The following is a 12,402-nucleotide window of genomic DNA, read 5'->3' on the forward strand; positions in this document are numbered from 1 at the left end:
ACATGAGGGTTGGACTCGATGATCTCTAGAGGTCCCTTCCAACCCCTACAATTCTGTGATTCTGTGAAACTTTCCCCATGTACTTCCTGATCACAATGTCTCCCTTCTTTTATCTGTTCGGTAACCTTTCATTCTGCACTCATATTATGCTATTGCTGATAAACAATGCCATTCTCTGCAACGAAACATTGATGGTGGGAAAATATTTTCAAAAGCAAGGAAGTATATAACTTGCAATAAGTTCAAGTAAGTTTTTTACTTGTTCTGAAATTTTCCTCATTAGACACATTTATAAGTACAGGAGTCCTTCTTAGGAAGCAGCTGACTCATCTAACACAGGATACTTTTGATGGAAGCTGTGCACACCCTCATTTAAACAAATAATTTGTTGTTTTGTAATTCTCACACTGTGGTCTCAAGCCAATAAACGTTAACAGAATTTTACATGTAACTTCTGTCCAAGATATTTATAAAACTTCTGGTGCATGTAAAACACATACTGTTGGAGTCTGAAAAAACTGTGTCAGTGACTAAAATTAGTATTACTGTATGATTAACTCTTTCAGCACTACAGCAGTAAGACTATCTTCTGAAAGCAGTGTGTGCTTTCAGCCAGAAAAGGAACAAGAAGTTAGTAACAGACAATGTAGAAAAAAACCACAACCTATGCAAAATCTTACTGTCACCAGTGACTTAGTTAAAGTCAGATGATACAAATAACTACCAGTGTGATATCAGTGTGATCTCTAAATATACATGCACACACATCATTAGCTTTTTAAAGATTCACTGCCTACTGAATAGTACTAAACTTGTTTTAAAGGAATCCTTCAACCGATAATTTTTCCATTGCTCTCTAGAATGAATGTTCCTCACTAGGATGAAGTTTAGCACTAAATACTGACTGCAAAGTCATTCCACTTTACTTTCCTGTAAAAGTCAAGTGGTTCAACAGACAAATAACTTGAACTGTGAGATTTGATATGAGTAATCTCATTAGTGCACGTTATTTAAAAAGCAAAGTTATAAAGTCAAGATTAGCTTTATAAACCTACATTCACAGCAAATCAAACAAAAAATCTGTTGAAGATAAGCAAAATTTAATGCTAAATTCTTATTCACTTTGTCTACTATTAAAACCTAATATGATGTGTGAATCTATGTCCTTAATTGAAACAGTGACACTGCTAAAGCTAGCCACAAAACACAAAACCAGAGAAAACTGCAAAAGACAGTCTGGATTTTGTTCTGTGGACCACAGATTCACAGCTAACATTTCTAACCATCTTCTCTTTAACAAGCAGATACCATAGGAAACAGATGTTATCTGCCACATATTCATATCAGAAGCTTAACGTTAATTAAAAAAATCTATATGATCTCGTTATAATTACCTTCTAAACTACTAAGAATTATTTAGTAACAAAGTCAATATGAAATACTGAGACTTTTAAGCTGCTCACTAATTCTCAGAACAACGTTATTTTCCGACTTCATAATCCACCTTGATAATGACAATGGGATTCTAAGTAATACAAAGTCTGCTCCAAAAATGATGCCTCGCATTCTATTATGCTGGCCCAAAATGTCAGAGGCAGATCTTGGCGGTATGGCAGTAGAGGTTGAACCTTCCCACCAATATCCTGTTACATTTTGTTGCCATGTAACAGACAGAGGGGCAATCTGACAAAATGGCGTCTGACATGGAAGTGTATATGAAACAAAGTGTGGAATAGAATCCCTCAGCGTAGAAAAAATGGCAGCCACTGCCATTTATCAACCAATGGCATCCTGACTTGCATTAGAAAGTGTAGACAGCAGGAGCAAAGAGGTGATCACCTAGGGAGGAATAATTGCATGCACCAGTACAGGCTGGGGGATGACCCGCTGGAGAGTTTTGCAGAGAGGGACCTGGGTGTCCTGGTGGACGACAGGTTGGCCATGAGCCAGCAGTGTGCCCTTGTGGACAATAAGGCCAATGGCATACTGGGGTGCATTAAAAAGAGCGTGGCAAGCAGGTCGAGGGAGGTGATCCTCCACCTGCCCTGGTAAGGCCTCATCTGGAGTACTATGCCCAGTTCTGGGCTCCCCAGTACAAAAAAAGACAGGGATCTTTTGGAAAGAGTCCAGTAGAGGGCCACAAAGATATTGAAGGGCCTGGAGCATCTCTCCTATGAAGAAAGGCTAAGTAAACTGGTTCTGTTTAGCCTTGAGAGAAGACTGAGAGGGGACCTGATTCAAGTCTATATATATCTGAGGTGTGGAGGGCAAAGTGGTGAGGCCAGACTCTTTTCAGCAGTGTGTGGAGACAGGACAAGGGGAAACGGACAGAAACTGGAGCATAGGAAGTTCTGCATGAATGTGTGCAAGAACTTCTTTACGGTGAGGGTGACGGAGCACTGGAATAGGCTGCCCAGGGGGGTTGTGGAGTCTCCTTCTCTAAAGATATTCAAGACCTGCCTGGACGCCTACCTGTCTGACCTGGTGTAGGGAACCTGCTTTGGCAGGGGGACTGGACTTGATCTCTGGAGGTCCCTTACAACCTGTACGATTCTGTGATCCTCCTGTACTTGGCTTCGGTGAGGCTGCACCTCAAATACTGTATTCAGTTTTGCACCCCTCACTAAAGGAAAGACATTGGGGCCCTGGAGTGCATACAGAGAAGGGCAACAATGCTGGTGAGAGATCTGGAGCACAAGTCTTAAGAGGAGTGGCTGAGGCAACTGGGATTGTTTAGTCTGAAGAGGATGAGGCTCAGGAGTTACATTAATGCTCTCTACAATTATCTGAAAGGAGGCTGTGGTGAGGTGTTGGCCTGTTCTCCGCAATAACTAGCAATAGAACTAGCAATAACTAGCAATAACTAGCAATAGAATAGCAATAGGGTATTGCCAGAAGTTGCACTGGAGAGGTTCAGGTTGCATATTAGAATCATAGAATCACCAAGGTTAGAGAAGAGCACCAAAATCATGTAGTGAAACTTTCAGCTACCACCACTACCTTTCCTAACATTCAATCTGAATCTCCCCTGGCACAACTTGAAGCCATTATCTCTAGTCCTACTGCTATTAAGAAAAACTTCTTCTCCAAGAGTGGTCAGGTACTGTAAAAGGCTGCTCAGTGAGACAGTTGAGACACCATTCTAGGAGGTGTTCAAGAAATGCTTAGATGTGGTACTCAGGGACATGATTTAGTGAGGAAATACTGGTGGTAGGTGGATGACTGGAATATAAGATCTACTTAGAGGTCTTTTCCAACCTCAGTGATTCTGTGGTCTCCATAAACATTCAGCAACTGTCAAAGAGCGGATGTGAGCACAGTGAGGTAGTAAGTGGTGTGTGCCACATTCCGCATGGCCAGACACAGTTGTTACACCATGAAATGAAGAACGCCTAGATCAACTCATCCCTATGAACTGGCAGATTACAACCAGGGAAGTGCGTATAGAACTGAAGATCAGCTTCAACACATTGGAAAGAATGGTGGAGATGTTTTAAATATTGCAAAGATTATGCCATGTGGGCCTCACACACGATCACACAGTAACAGAAAGTATTCCCTATGCAAGTCTGTCAGGACCTACTGAACTAATACTGGGTGGAAGGTGACAGTTTCCTGGATTGCATCATTACCAGTCGAGAGACATGGAGTCACCAGTAAAAGCAGAAGTCAAAACGGTAGGCCATGGAGTAGTGATGCAGATTTCATATTGAAGTAAAAGTTCAAGACACAGCCATTAGTGGGTAAAGTGATATGCATTACCCTGCGGGATACTAGAGGGGTAATCCTTTCCTTGTACCCAGACAAACCATGAACTCTGACAGCTACGCTGTGATGCCAACTAAGCTGAAGGATCAAGCTTAAGACAACACCTTTCTCTCGCAATGACAGCAGGCCCTATAACCTGTCTGAAGAGCAAACTGCCAACCTTGGCAACAGAGGACGGTCTTACCACACCCACTGTATAGCCTGGATTTGGTGCCTTCTGACTTCCATATGTTTGGACTGATGAAAGATGGACTGCATGAGCAACATTTTCCAAGCAACAATACAGTCACAGTAATTGAGAACCAGTGGGTTTCCCTGGTGCAGATTTTCACAAGGACAGAATGCTGGTGCTTGTTCATCAGTAATAAAAATGCATTGCTAATGGTGGTGACTATGTTGAAACATAAGTGTTTTGTAGCTGAGAATTCACTCTATCGAATACTGCTATTGTGCTCTTCATATCTACTGCAGTTTCCATGGAAATAAGCAGGCATAACTTTCTGAGTGAGCACTGTATTTGCACAATGCTGCCTAAATGCCAAGAACTGTGTGCCCCGGTGGCGCAGTGGTAGAATTGCTGCTTGCAACACCGGTGGCTCGGGGTTCGAATCCCCCCTGTGGCACAAGGGGTTGAAGTGCCGCTTTGCTACACAGAGGGCTCAAAACCCGGGAGTTGGACTCGATGATCTCTAAGGTCCCTTCCAACTCACATGATACTGTGATACTGTGATACTGTGATACTGTGAACTGCTGAGAGAATCACACAATAACATACCATAACACATCTATCACTGAAGTAGAAAGACTTCTGGTGTCTATTCTAGTTTCCTGCTCAGAGTTAAGTCTAGTCATGTTTTGGTATCCCCCAGGATAAGGGTATTTACTATCATCAATTGACCATTTCTTTTTTTTTTTTGTCAAAAGAAGTAAAAACAGTAGGCAAATAACAACTAAAATTAAAGAAAAAAAAAAGTTACATATATATGTATGAAGAGAGTTTGTACTGTACCTTTATAATCATAAATATATACAAGGATTGGCTGGTTTTGACCAAAGGCACAAAATGACACCATATGTTCATGTGGATGAAAGGCAACGTCACGAAGTGGAGATGTGAAGGAAAGTTCAGAATATATTGCCACCTGATCTCCTACAGAAGTGAAATAAAGTTATTGGTATCATGGAAATTTATTTGATACAGCTGACTAACAGCAGTAGTTTGCAGAGTGCCAAAACACTTAAAGACTCTGTTTACCTTTTTCAAGTAGGTAATGATTCTGAAGCTGTAAACTAATTCATTTCTATGCTATTAAATTATAGAGTCAAATATTCAACTGAACAACTTAAATGATATATTGCTGTAGGATAGAAAAGTTCAAGTAGATAGAGAATACATTACTGTTTGAGCTGGTTAAACCCTGTATTATTAAAATGTACTACTTTATTAAAAGAGACCACCACTTTAAATAAACTCTTCATACAATTTCCTTATTGAAAAGTATTACGTAGCACAAGACAAAAAAAAAAAAAAAAAAAAAAAAAAGCATTGCACTGCAAGCTTTTGAGTTATTCAAGAAGTCAGAAAGGTTAGCGCTGTTGCAACAGCTACAGAAAACCCCAGAGGATGCATCAGGTTAGCTGAAGTGTGCTGTTCTGGTAAGGAGGTTCTGGAAAGGTGATGTTACACAGCATGTGTTTGTGCTTTTATTTCACCAGTGATATCTATCTTAGTTGTAGATTTCAATTAGATAATAGTGACCATAGGAGTGAAAACTGACCAAAACATTATTAAAATTGAAATAAAATTTGCACTTCAGATGATCACATTGTGTACATTGCACGTGAATATATACATAGTACATTAAGTAAGAAAGAGTGAAAGCCAAGTGAAAATATATTAACAGTCTCTCTCCCTCATACTTGAGAAAAGTTACGTAGTGGCATGGATGTGAACTGATCTAATTGGAAACATAGAAAGAAATTCAAAATGAAACTGTTGGCTAGCTTCCAGTTTTAAATGATTTTGTATTTTTCCTGTTTAAAAATTCTTTACATCGTAATCAAAGGCACGTTTTTGTCATGAAAACTAGGGAGCGCTTGTTACCTTCTTCTGGTTTTTGTTGCTATTACCTCATACAATAAATATTACAAAGCCTTTATCTTTTCTTATCTAGATATATTCAAAAAATATTTCAGTAGTAAAGTTATTTAAAATAATTAAGTCTGAGGAATAATTTATGAAGAAATGTTATTCTCCAAAGGCCTAACATACTCAGAATCTTAGATCAGCCCTGGGAAATAAGAAACATTTTGTTGAACAAAAGCTTAATTCCCAAATTAAAAAAAATAAAAAAATAAAAAAAGGCACAACAACCACCCAAACCAAATTAAAACAATCAACAAAAAAACTGATTTAACTTAAAACATTTATGTATATTTCAAGATGCTTATCTGAACACGTGAACTGTGGAATGGCAGCTCACCTTAAGGTGCTCCACTCCTGCTGGATAGCACAAATTCTACCTCTGCCTATTTGTTTCCTCTAGAGGATTAGATCTTAGAAACTCATGACAGCTACTTCAAATATGGAGCTAAGGTTCCAAGATTTTAGAACATCTTACTGAAGGTTTCTCCTCATACCAAAAATGCTTCAGTAAAGCTTGCAGAACCCTTTCCTCTTAATCTTGACAAATTTACTTAAAAATCATAAGATAATTACCTGTCTCTGGATTCCATACATATGCTTTTCCATCTTCACTTCCAGAAAAAAGAAACGTACCACATGGTGTTAAGGTGCTGTGAATCTTCTCTCTGTAATTTGTAGCACCTATATATTTCTTTGTAGCCAAGCTGAAGATAAAGAATAGTTTGTAAATGTAGAGGATACTTTATGTTTTAGACAACTTCTTGTCTCAATCCTTTCCTGTCTCAGAAAAACACAGTAATTCCCAAGCAAATACGCAAGCACTCACTTTTTGCTGAGTGAAACACTTACCCTTCATTTTCCCTACTTTTTTTAACAAGCTTGAAATTACACATGAAAGTGTATACCTTTGTCTTTCATTAGAAAAAGTATATACTTAGATATAGAGAGTAGATACAGATACAGGTATTCAAATTTTCTTGATTCTGGGCTTCAAAGACAATGTAGAAATTAGTATTATTATTCCAAAATGCTCCGCCATAAATGTTTTCATTATGTTTCTTGACTTTAATTACAACTCAGTTATGTGTAAATTTATCTAGCATCTCTCCTTACACTTTTTAGGCTATTAATTCCTTCATTACAAAAGCAGCAGAAGAATCAACAAATTCTAGACACCAATTCTTTTATTATTAATATTTTAATATCATTTTCCTACTTAAGAGTACTAATCTTTATCAGTAAGAATCAGCATAGTCATAATTATCTAGAAATGAACTAGTTTGTAAGAATCACGTAACACAGAACTGTCAATAAGATTTAAACGAGCATCTCAGCTTGCAAGAGACCACCTCTAAAATGACACAGAGCTGGAAAAGATATGAAAGTGCAAAGTGGGGAAAGAAATTACACTGTGTTGTAGATTTTGAAGCAAGAATTTTTAAAAGGTTACCACAGATGCAATGAACATAGGCTGGGAGAACTGCAATGCGATTTATACTACAAGAAGGGCGCATTACTTTTAACAATATTCTGAATAAACATATCTGAGATACAATTACATTTGGCAAGCTTTGGATGCTTTGAAGATCACAGTGCAAGAGCATATTTGCCCAAGCAAGAGTTTAGGCTGTGTGAACAGAAAGACAGTATTTCTGAGTTGTTGTCTAGAATAGCTCTGTAAGATGAGAAACTAACCTGTATATGAAAGAAATCCTAATGTCTGAAACAAAACAGTGATCACATACCTGAGTGACAGGACAGCAATATTATCCAAAAAGATTAAAACAACAACAACAACAAAAAAAAAAGTTAAAGAGGACAGCCCAGAACAACTAGCTGTCAAAGTGAATTGTGCTGATCTGTGACCTCCACCCCCTCTTTTCTCATGCATGGAATGAAAAGTTAATGATGACGTGCAAAGTTATCGTTCCTGGGTATCTGACTCTGTGGTTTATTGATAGATTTAAGCCAGTGTAACTGCGGACTGTGGTCAAAGCAGCAGTCCTGCTGCTAACCTCTCCACCCTCATTTTCCCAGGCTCTACCTCATTTCTCTAGTGTATTAGAAGCTATGAAATGAGTTAGATTAGATAACTGATTTAAATTAATTTTAATCATTTGCTTTTGTAGGTTGATTTTCAGCCGGATCAGTTCACTGATCTGACTTACCCTGCAAAGATCTCTAGAGCTGATAAACAGGAAATACTAGGAATACATGGCTAAAGGTATGCTGTATTCTACTGATAAATTGACTTAAAATAATTGTGCAATTGCATGTCATGTTAACTCTTTATAGAGATTAAATATGCATGTCCAAATTTCTCTCTGAAACTTCAACTCTTCACTGTTCTGAAATGGTTCTGATAGGACATCAACATCTACTTAAAAAAAAAAAAAAGGCTACAAAGGCTACAAGTTATTTCAGTTCATCTACAGATTTCGGCTTTCACTGAGTGGATAAGTTTAGCCTTCTAGAACAGTCATTATAGTTTATCATTTACAGTAACAGATAAAGAGTCACTTTTAGGACTAGCAGGCCTTCAGCTTGCTCAAGCACACAATCCATTCAGTAGCAAGGTTTCTGGGGGAGGTACACCATGTGAGCACACACACATGAACACTATAACAAGCATAGTTTCTCATGATGTCAGACAGCAAAGGTATACCCCATGCACAATTTCATGTGGAAAACCAGGGACTGTTGATTTTCTGCAGTGAGGGGAGGAATGGAGCCCATGAAATTAAGAATGAATCATTTACAAAGAGCATTCTTTAATAAGATTTTCCAAAGGAGAACATTCTATGTAACTGACATGAGTTAGGCTTTTATAAGTCTCACCCAATGATAGGATGAGTAGCAAATGGACACAAACTGAAATACAGGATATTCCATTTACAACTAGACCACATTGCTAATGCTACATCTACTCTTTGGAGACATTCAAAGCACTTCAAAGCACAGCTGGACAATGCCCTGAGCAACCTAATCTTGTTCTTTCATTAGTGTGGATAGATTAGACACTCCCCATGCCCCATCCAACCTCAGTAACTCCAGCGATTCTGTCAACCCCATTTCTTGCAATTTGTTAGTAAAGCACTACATTCACAACTATTAAAATAAGAAAGTAATTAAGAATTAGGTTTAAAAAAAATCTCACCACCTGCTCAATACAAACACAATATGTACATCGTTGCATTACTCAATACATATGATGACAATCTTCATTACATTTTTAATATGAAAATAATTTTCCAGACACTACTCAATATGAAACTAAGAGAAATATATGAATGTTAAAATTTCAAAGTTATTCTTAGGCCTAGATTCCACTCTTAAAAGTGAATGCAATCTTTAGAAGATTGGGGTGTTATTTTTCATGTTGTCTTTAGCTCCTAAGTAATCTAGTCATTTTTAGATATTTTATTCTAAAAGATGTTAATTATTAGGACATCTTTCTTCTTCACAACTATATATCAAGAAGTTTTATGGAATCTAATTTCCCCGCTAAGTAGCTTTTAAAATAAAAGCAAGCACACACTAATACCCAAATCTACTTACATTCTGAGATCTGTAATTCTCAGGGTACTGTCTTTGGCATGGATTAATAAACGTCTTCCATTTGGATGCACCTCCAAATGACTTATTGGAGTTCCTCTAAGATCATTTTCTTTTATTTCCTAAAGAAAGATGGGAAAAAAAAAAAAAAAAAAAAAAAGAATTGTGTTTTAATACTTATGTTTGTAAACATTATTATTCTTTTTTCTCTTCTATTGCTCTTTTTTTGCTCTCTTCACTCGATTCAGCTAAGGAAATTGTTTGATTCTAGATCCCTAAGCAATAAGATTTTCATAACCACAAGGCAAATTCTATTCTGACCGAACTTCTGAAACACAGCTGATGATGGAAACACGTTATTCTCAGGCCTCAAAGGTATTAACAAAGGTGTCTGTCTATTTTATTGTTTTCCCTAGAGAATAAATCACATCTACCCGTCAATATCGCATTATTAAACCTTAAGCATTGTAATGTTTTATATACCACAATTAAACGTGTGAAATAATTCAGAAATGCTGCCAATGAATCACGACTTTGTACTGTTAACAAGTTATTTCCAGTTAAACAAGTTAATTTATTAAAAAAATGAATTGTAATCAAGTGACCATATTTGCAACATTTCACATAAAAACTACAGTGCTAGTTTAAGAAACCTGTATACTTTATTAATTCTCCAGTGTTGAAACAGGCATTGAGAACTTCCTTTCACAGACGTATCCCAAACTATTATCAGTCCTGAACTATCTCCTGAGAACATGTGGAGCCCTGTGAAATAAAAATATTGTATCAGAATACCGTACAAATAAAAAAAAAAAAAAAAAAAAAAAAAAAGCTTATTATTTTCAGGAATGGGCAAAAACAAATTATTCCTTTTTTTGCTGTGACATAATCAGTGCAAATACATTTTGCTCACACTAGAGAATGAAATTTTATACCATAAATGTGGATTTACCAAATAAGTTAGACAGTAGGATGCTCAAAATTTTATTAAATTCATTCATTTTCTATTCACATGCTCAAGATGAACATTCATAGGTCACTGAGCGTTACACAGAACCATATGAGTTGGAAGGAACCTTCAAAGGTCCAACTCCCTTGCAATGAACAGGGACACCTACAGCTAGACCACATTGCTTAGAGTCCCCACAAGCCTGACCTTGAACGTTTCCAAGGTCAGGGCATCTACATCTCTGGGCAACCAGCTCCAGTGCTTCACAGCCCTCATACTAAAAAAAACAAAAACCACAAACCCAACAACTTTTTCCTTATATTCAGTCTCAGCCTCCCCTCCTTCAGTTTGAAACCATTTCCCTGTGCCCTTTCACAACAGACACTGCTAAAGAGTCCATCCCATTTTTGCTTATAGCCTCCCTTGAGATACTGAAAGGCTGCTCTCAGGTCTCCTAGGAGCCTTCTCCAATCTGAACAGACCCAGCTCCTGTTCTCATAGGAGTGGTGTTGCATTGCTTGGATTATTTTTGCAGTCCTCTGGACACATTCCAACAGGGCCATGTTGGACTATACAGGGACAACACAAACTAAACTGCTATCAAAATTTGTCCAGTCATTACTGCTGAGTGACTCTACACATTTGTTTATCTTTTGTATGCTTACCATTCCCAATTCCCCTTCAATTACATCAGGAATTACATGTCCCTTTGTGTTTGTTTGAAGTAGTTCCAAATAACACACAATACTAACATATTAATTACAAACACAACTAAAATGATTTTATCATAGCATTTCACATTGCCTGTAGTTGTATGAAACTAGACTTCAACCGAAGTAGATAATATTTGAAGAATACCAAGTATATACCTTCTGTATCAAAACAAAGTGTGTTGATGAAACTTTTGTGACCATCAAGCTCTTGTAGCAGTTGCCCATGGATTTCGTTCACGTTAGCATTCCATATTCTAATTACAGCATCATAACATCCTGTCACCACCAAAAAGTCAGCAACTGGGTGGTACTTTGCAGTGTAAACAAATGAAGGATGAGGGAAAACTTTCATTGCAGATGCAACCTGTGTTTCAATCTTCCACATTCTAAAAGGAAAAAATGTTAGGACATCTACTGAAGAAAGCAATCATACTCATAGGTATAACTGATGCTTTGCTTTGTGCTAGTGGTTCTAAAATCAAATGCTTGCAAACATTTAACAGCCACTTTTAATCCTCCCAATTTGTTGCATGTATATTTAATCCCTTAATATGCTATTGTCAAACATGAATTAAGGTACATCTAATACTTCACATAGTACTCTGTCTTCCATGTAAATTCAAGAGTACTTATTTAGTGGATATTCTGCACATTTTAAAATCCACTAAGTATTTCATGGAATGGATTGTTGCTTTCTTTCTTCACTTATAAACACATTACTAAGATTGGGGTAACATTAAAGGAAAAACAAAATAGAAGCAAAAAAGAATAAAAACAACTCACAAAAGGAACATTGAGGACCAATTAAAAAAATTAAAAACCCAGAAAAATTTAAAAACAATAATTATCTACCATACAGTGGTTATCATGATCTCAAAGGCATTTTCTTCAGATAAGCACATAGTAAGAACTAAATTTATTTCCTGTCCTTTATTATCCACACAGCTGTAATATCAAGTTTTTCTTAAGAAGAGTTTTTGCACAACTGTTTAACCTCCTCCTAAGATGAACTCATAAATGCAATGGTACGCAGACTAAATAAACTATACAGGTGGATCACATGCTTCAGAGAGAGCACTGTTACAACATGGAATTTAATCATTCGAGTGCTGTTCTTCTAGGTTTTGTTTTTGGTGACTGCTGAAGAATTCTAAGGTCACTCCGCAGTGAGCTCATTACAAAATTACAATCCCTGAGAGTACATCCATTAACTTGCAACTTAATGTACAAAGTCACAAACCTATCTTTTAGAATGGCTTTGCTCTAGCAGC

The 12,402-nt window shown here is 37.1% G+C and overlaps 1 protein-coding gene across 3 annotated transcripts in view; it reads right to left on the bottom strand.

The window, feature by feature from the left end:
- The window catches only part of AHI1 (Abelson helper integration site 1), an 87,551-nt gene that overhangs the window by 53,263 nt on the left and 21,886 nt on the right, over window positions 1-12,402 (bottom strand). For all 3 annotated transcript variants that reach the window (XR_011903060.1, XM_072331692.1, XM_072331693.1), the window contains exons 13-17: window positions 11,288-11,517; window positions 10,131-10,234; window positions 9,473-9,591; window positions 6,488-6,618; window positions 4,778-4,918 (exon numbers count right to left, since the gene is read on the bottom strand). Coding sequence is in view for 2 of the 3 variants with exons in the window: in XM_072331692.1 (XP_072187793.1) it covers window positions 4,778-4,918; window positions 6,488-6,618; window positions 9,473-9,591; window positions 10,131-10,234; window positions 11,288-11,517 (725 nt within the window). In the remaining variant the exon portion in view is untranslated. The remainder of the gene's footprint in view (window positions 1-4,777; window positions 4,919-6,487; window positions 6,619-9,472; window positions 9,592-10,130; window positions 10,235-11,287; window positions 11,518-12,402) is intronic.

Source organism: Excalfactoria chinensis, chromosome 3, assembly GCF_039878825.1.
Source record: "Excalfactoria chinensis isolate bCotChi1 chromosome 3, bCotChi1.hap2, whole genome shotgun sequence".
NCBI lineage: Eukaryota > Metazoa > Chordata > Aves > Galliformes > Phasianidae > Excalfactoria > Excalfactoria chinensis.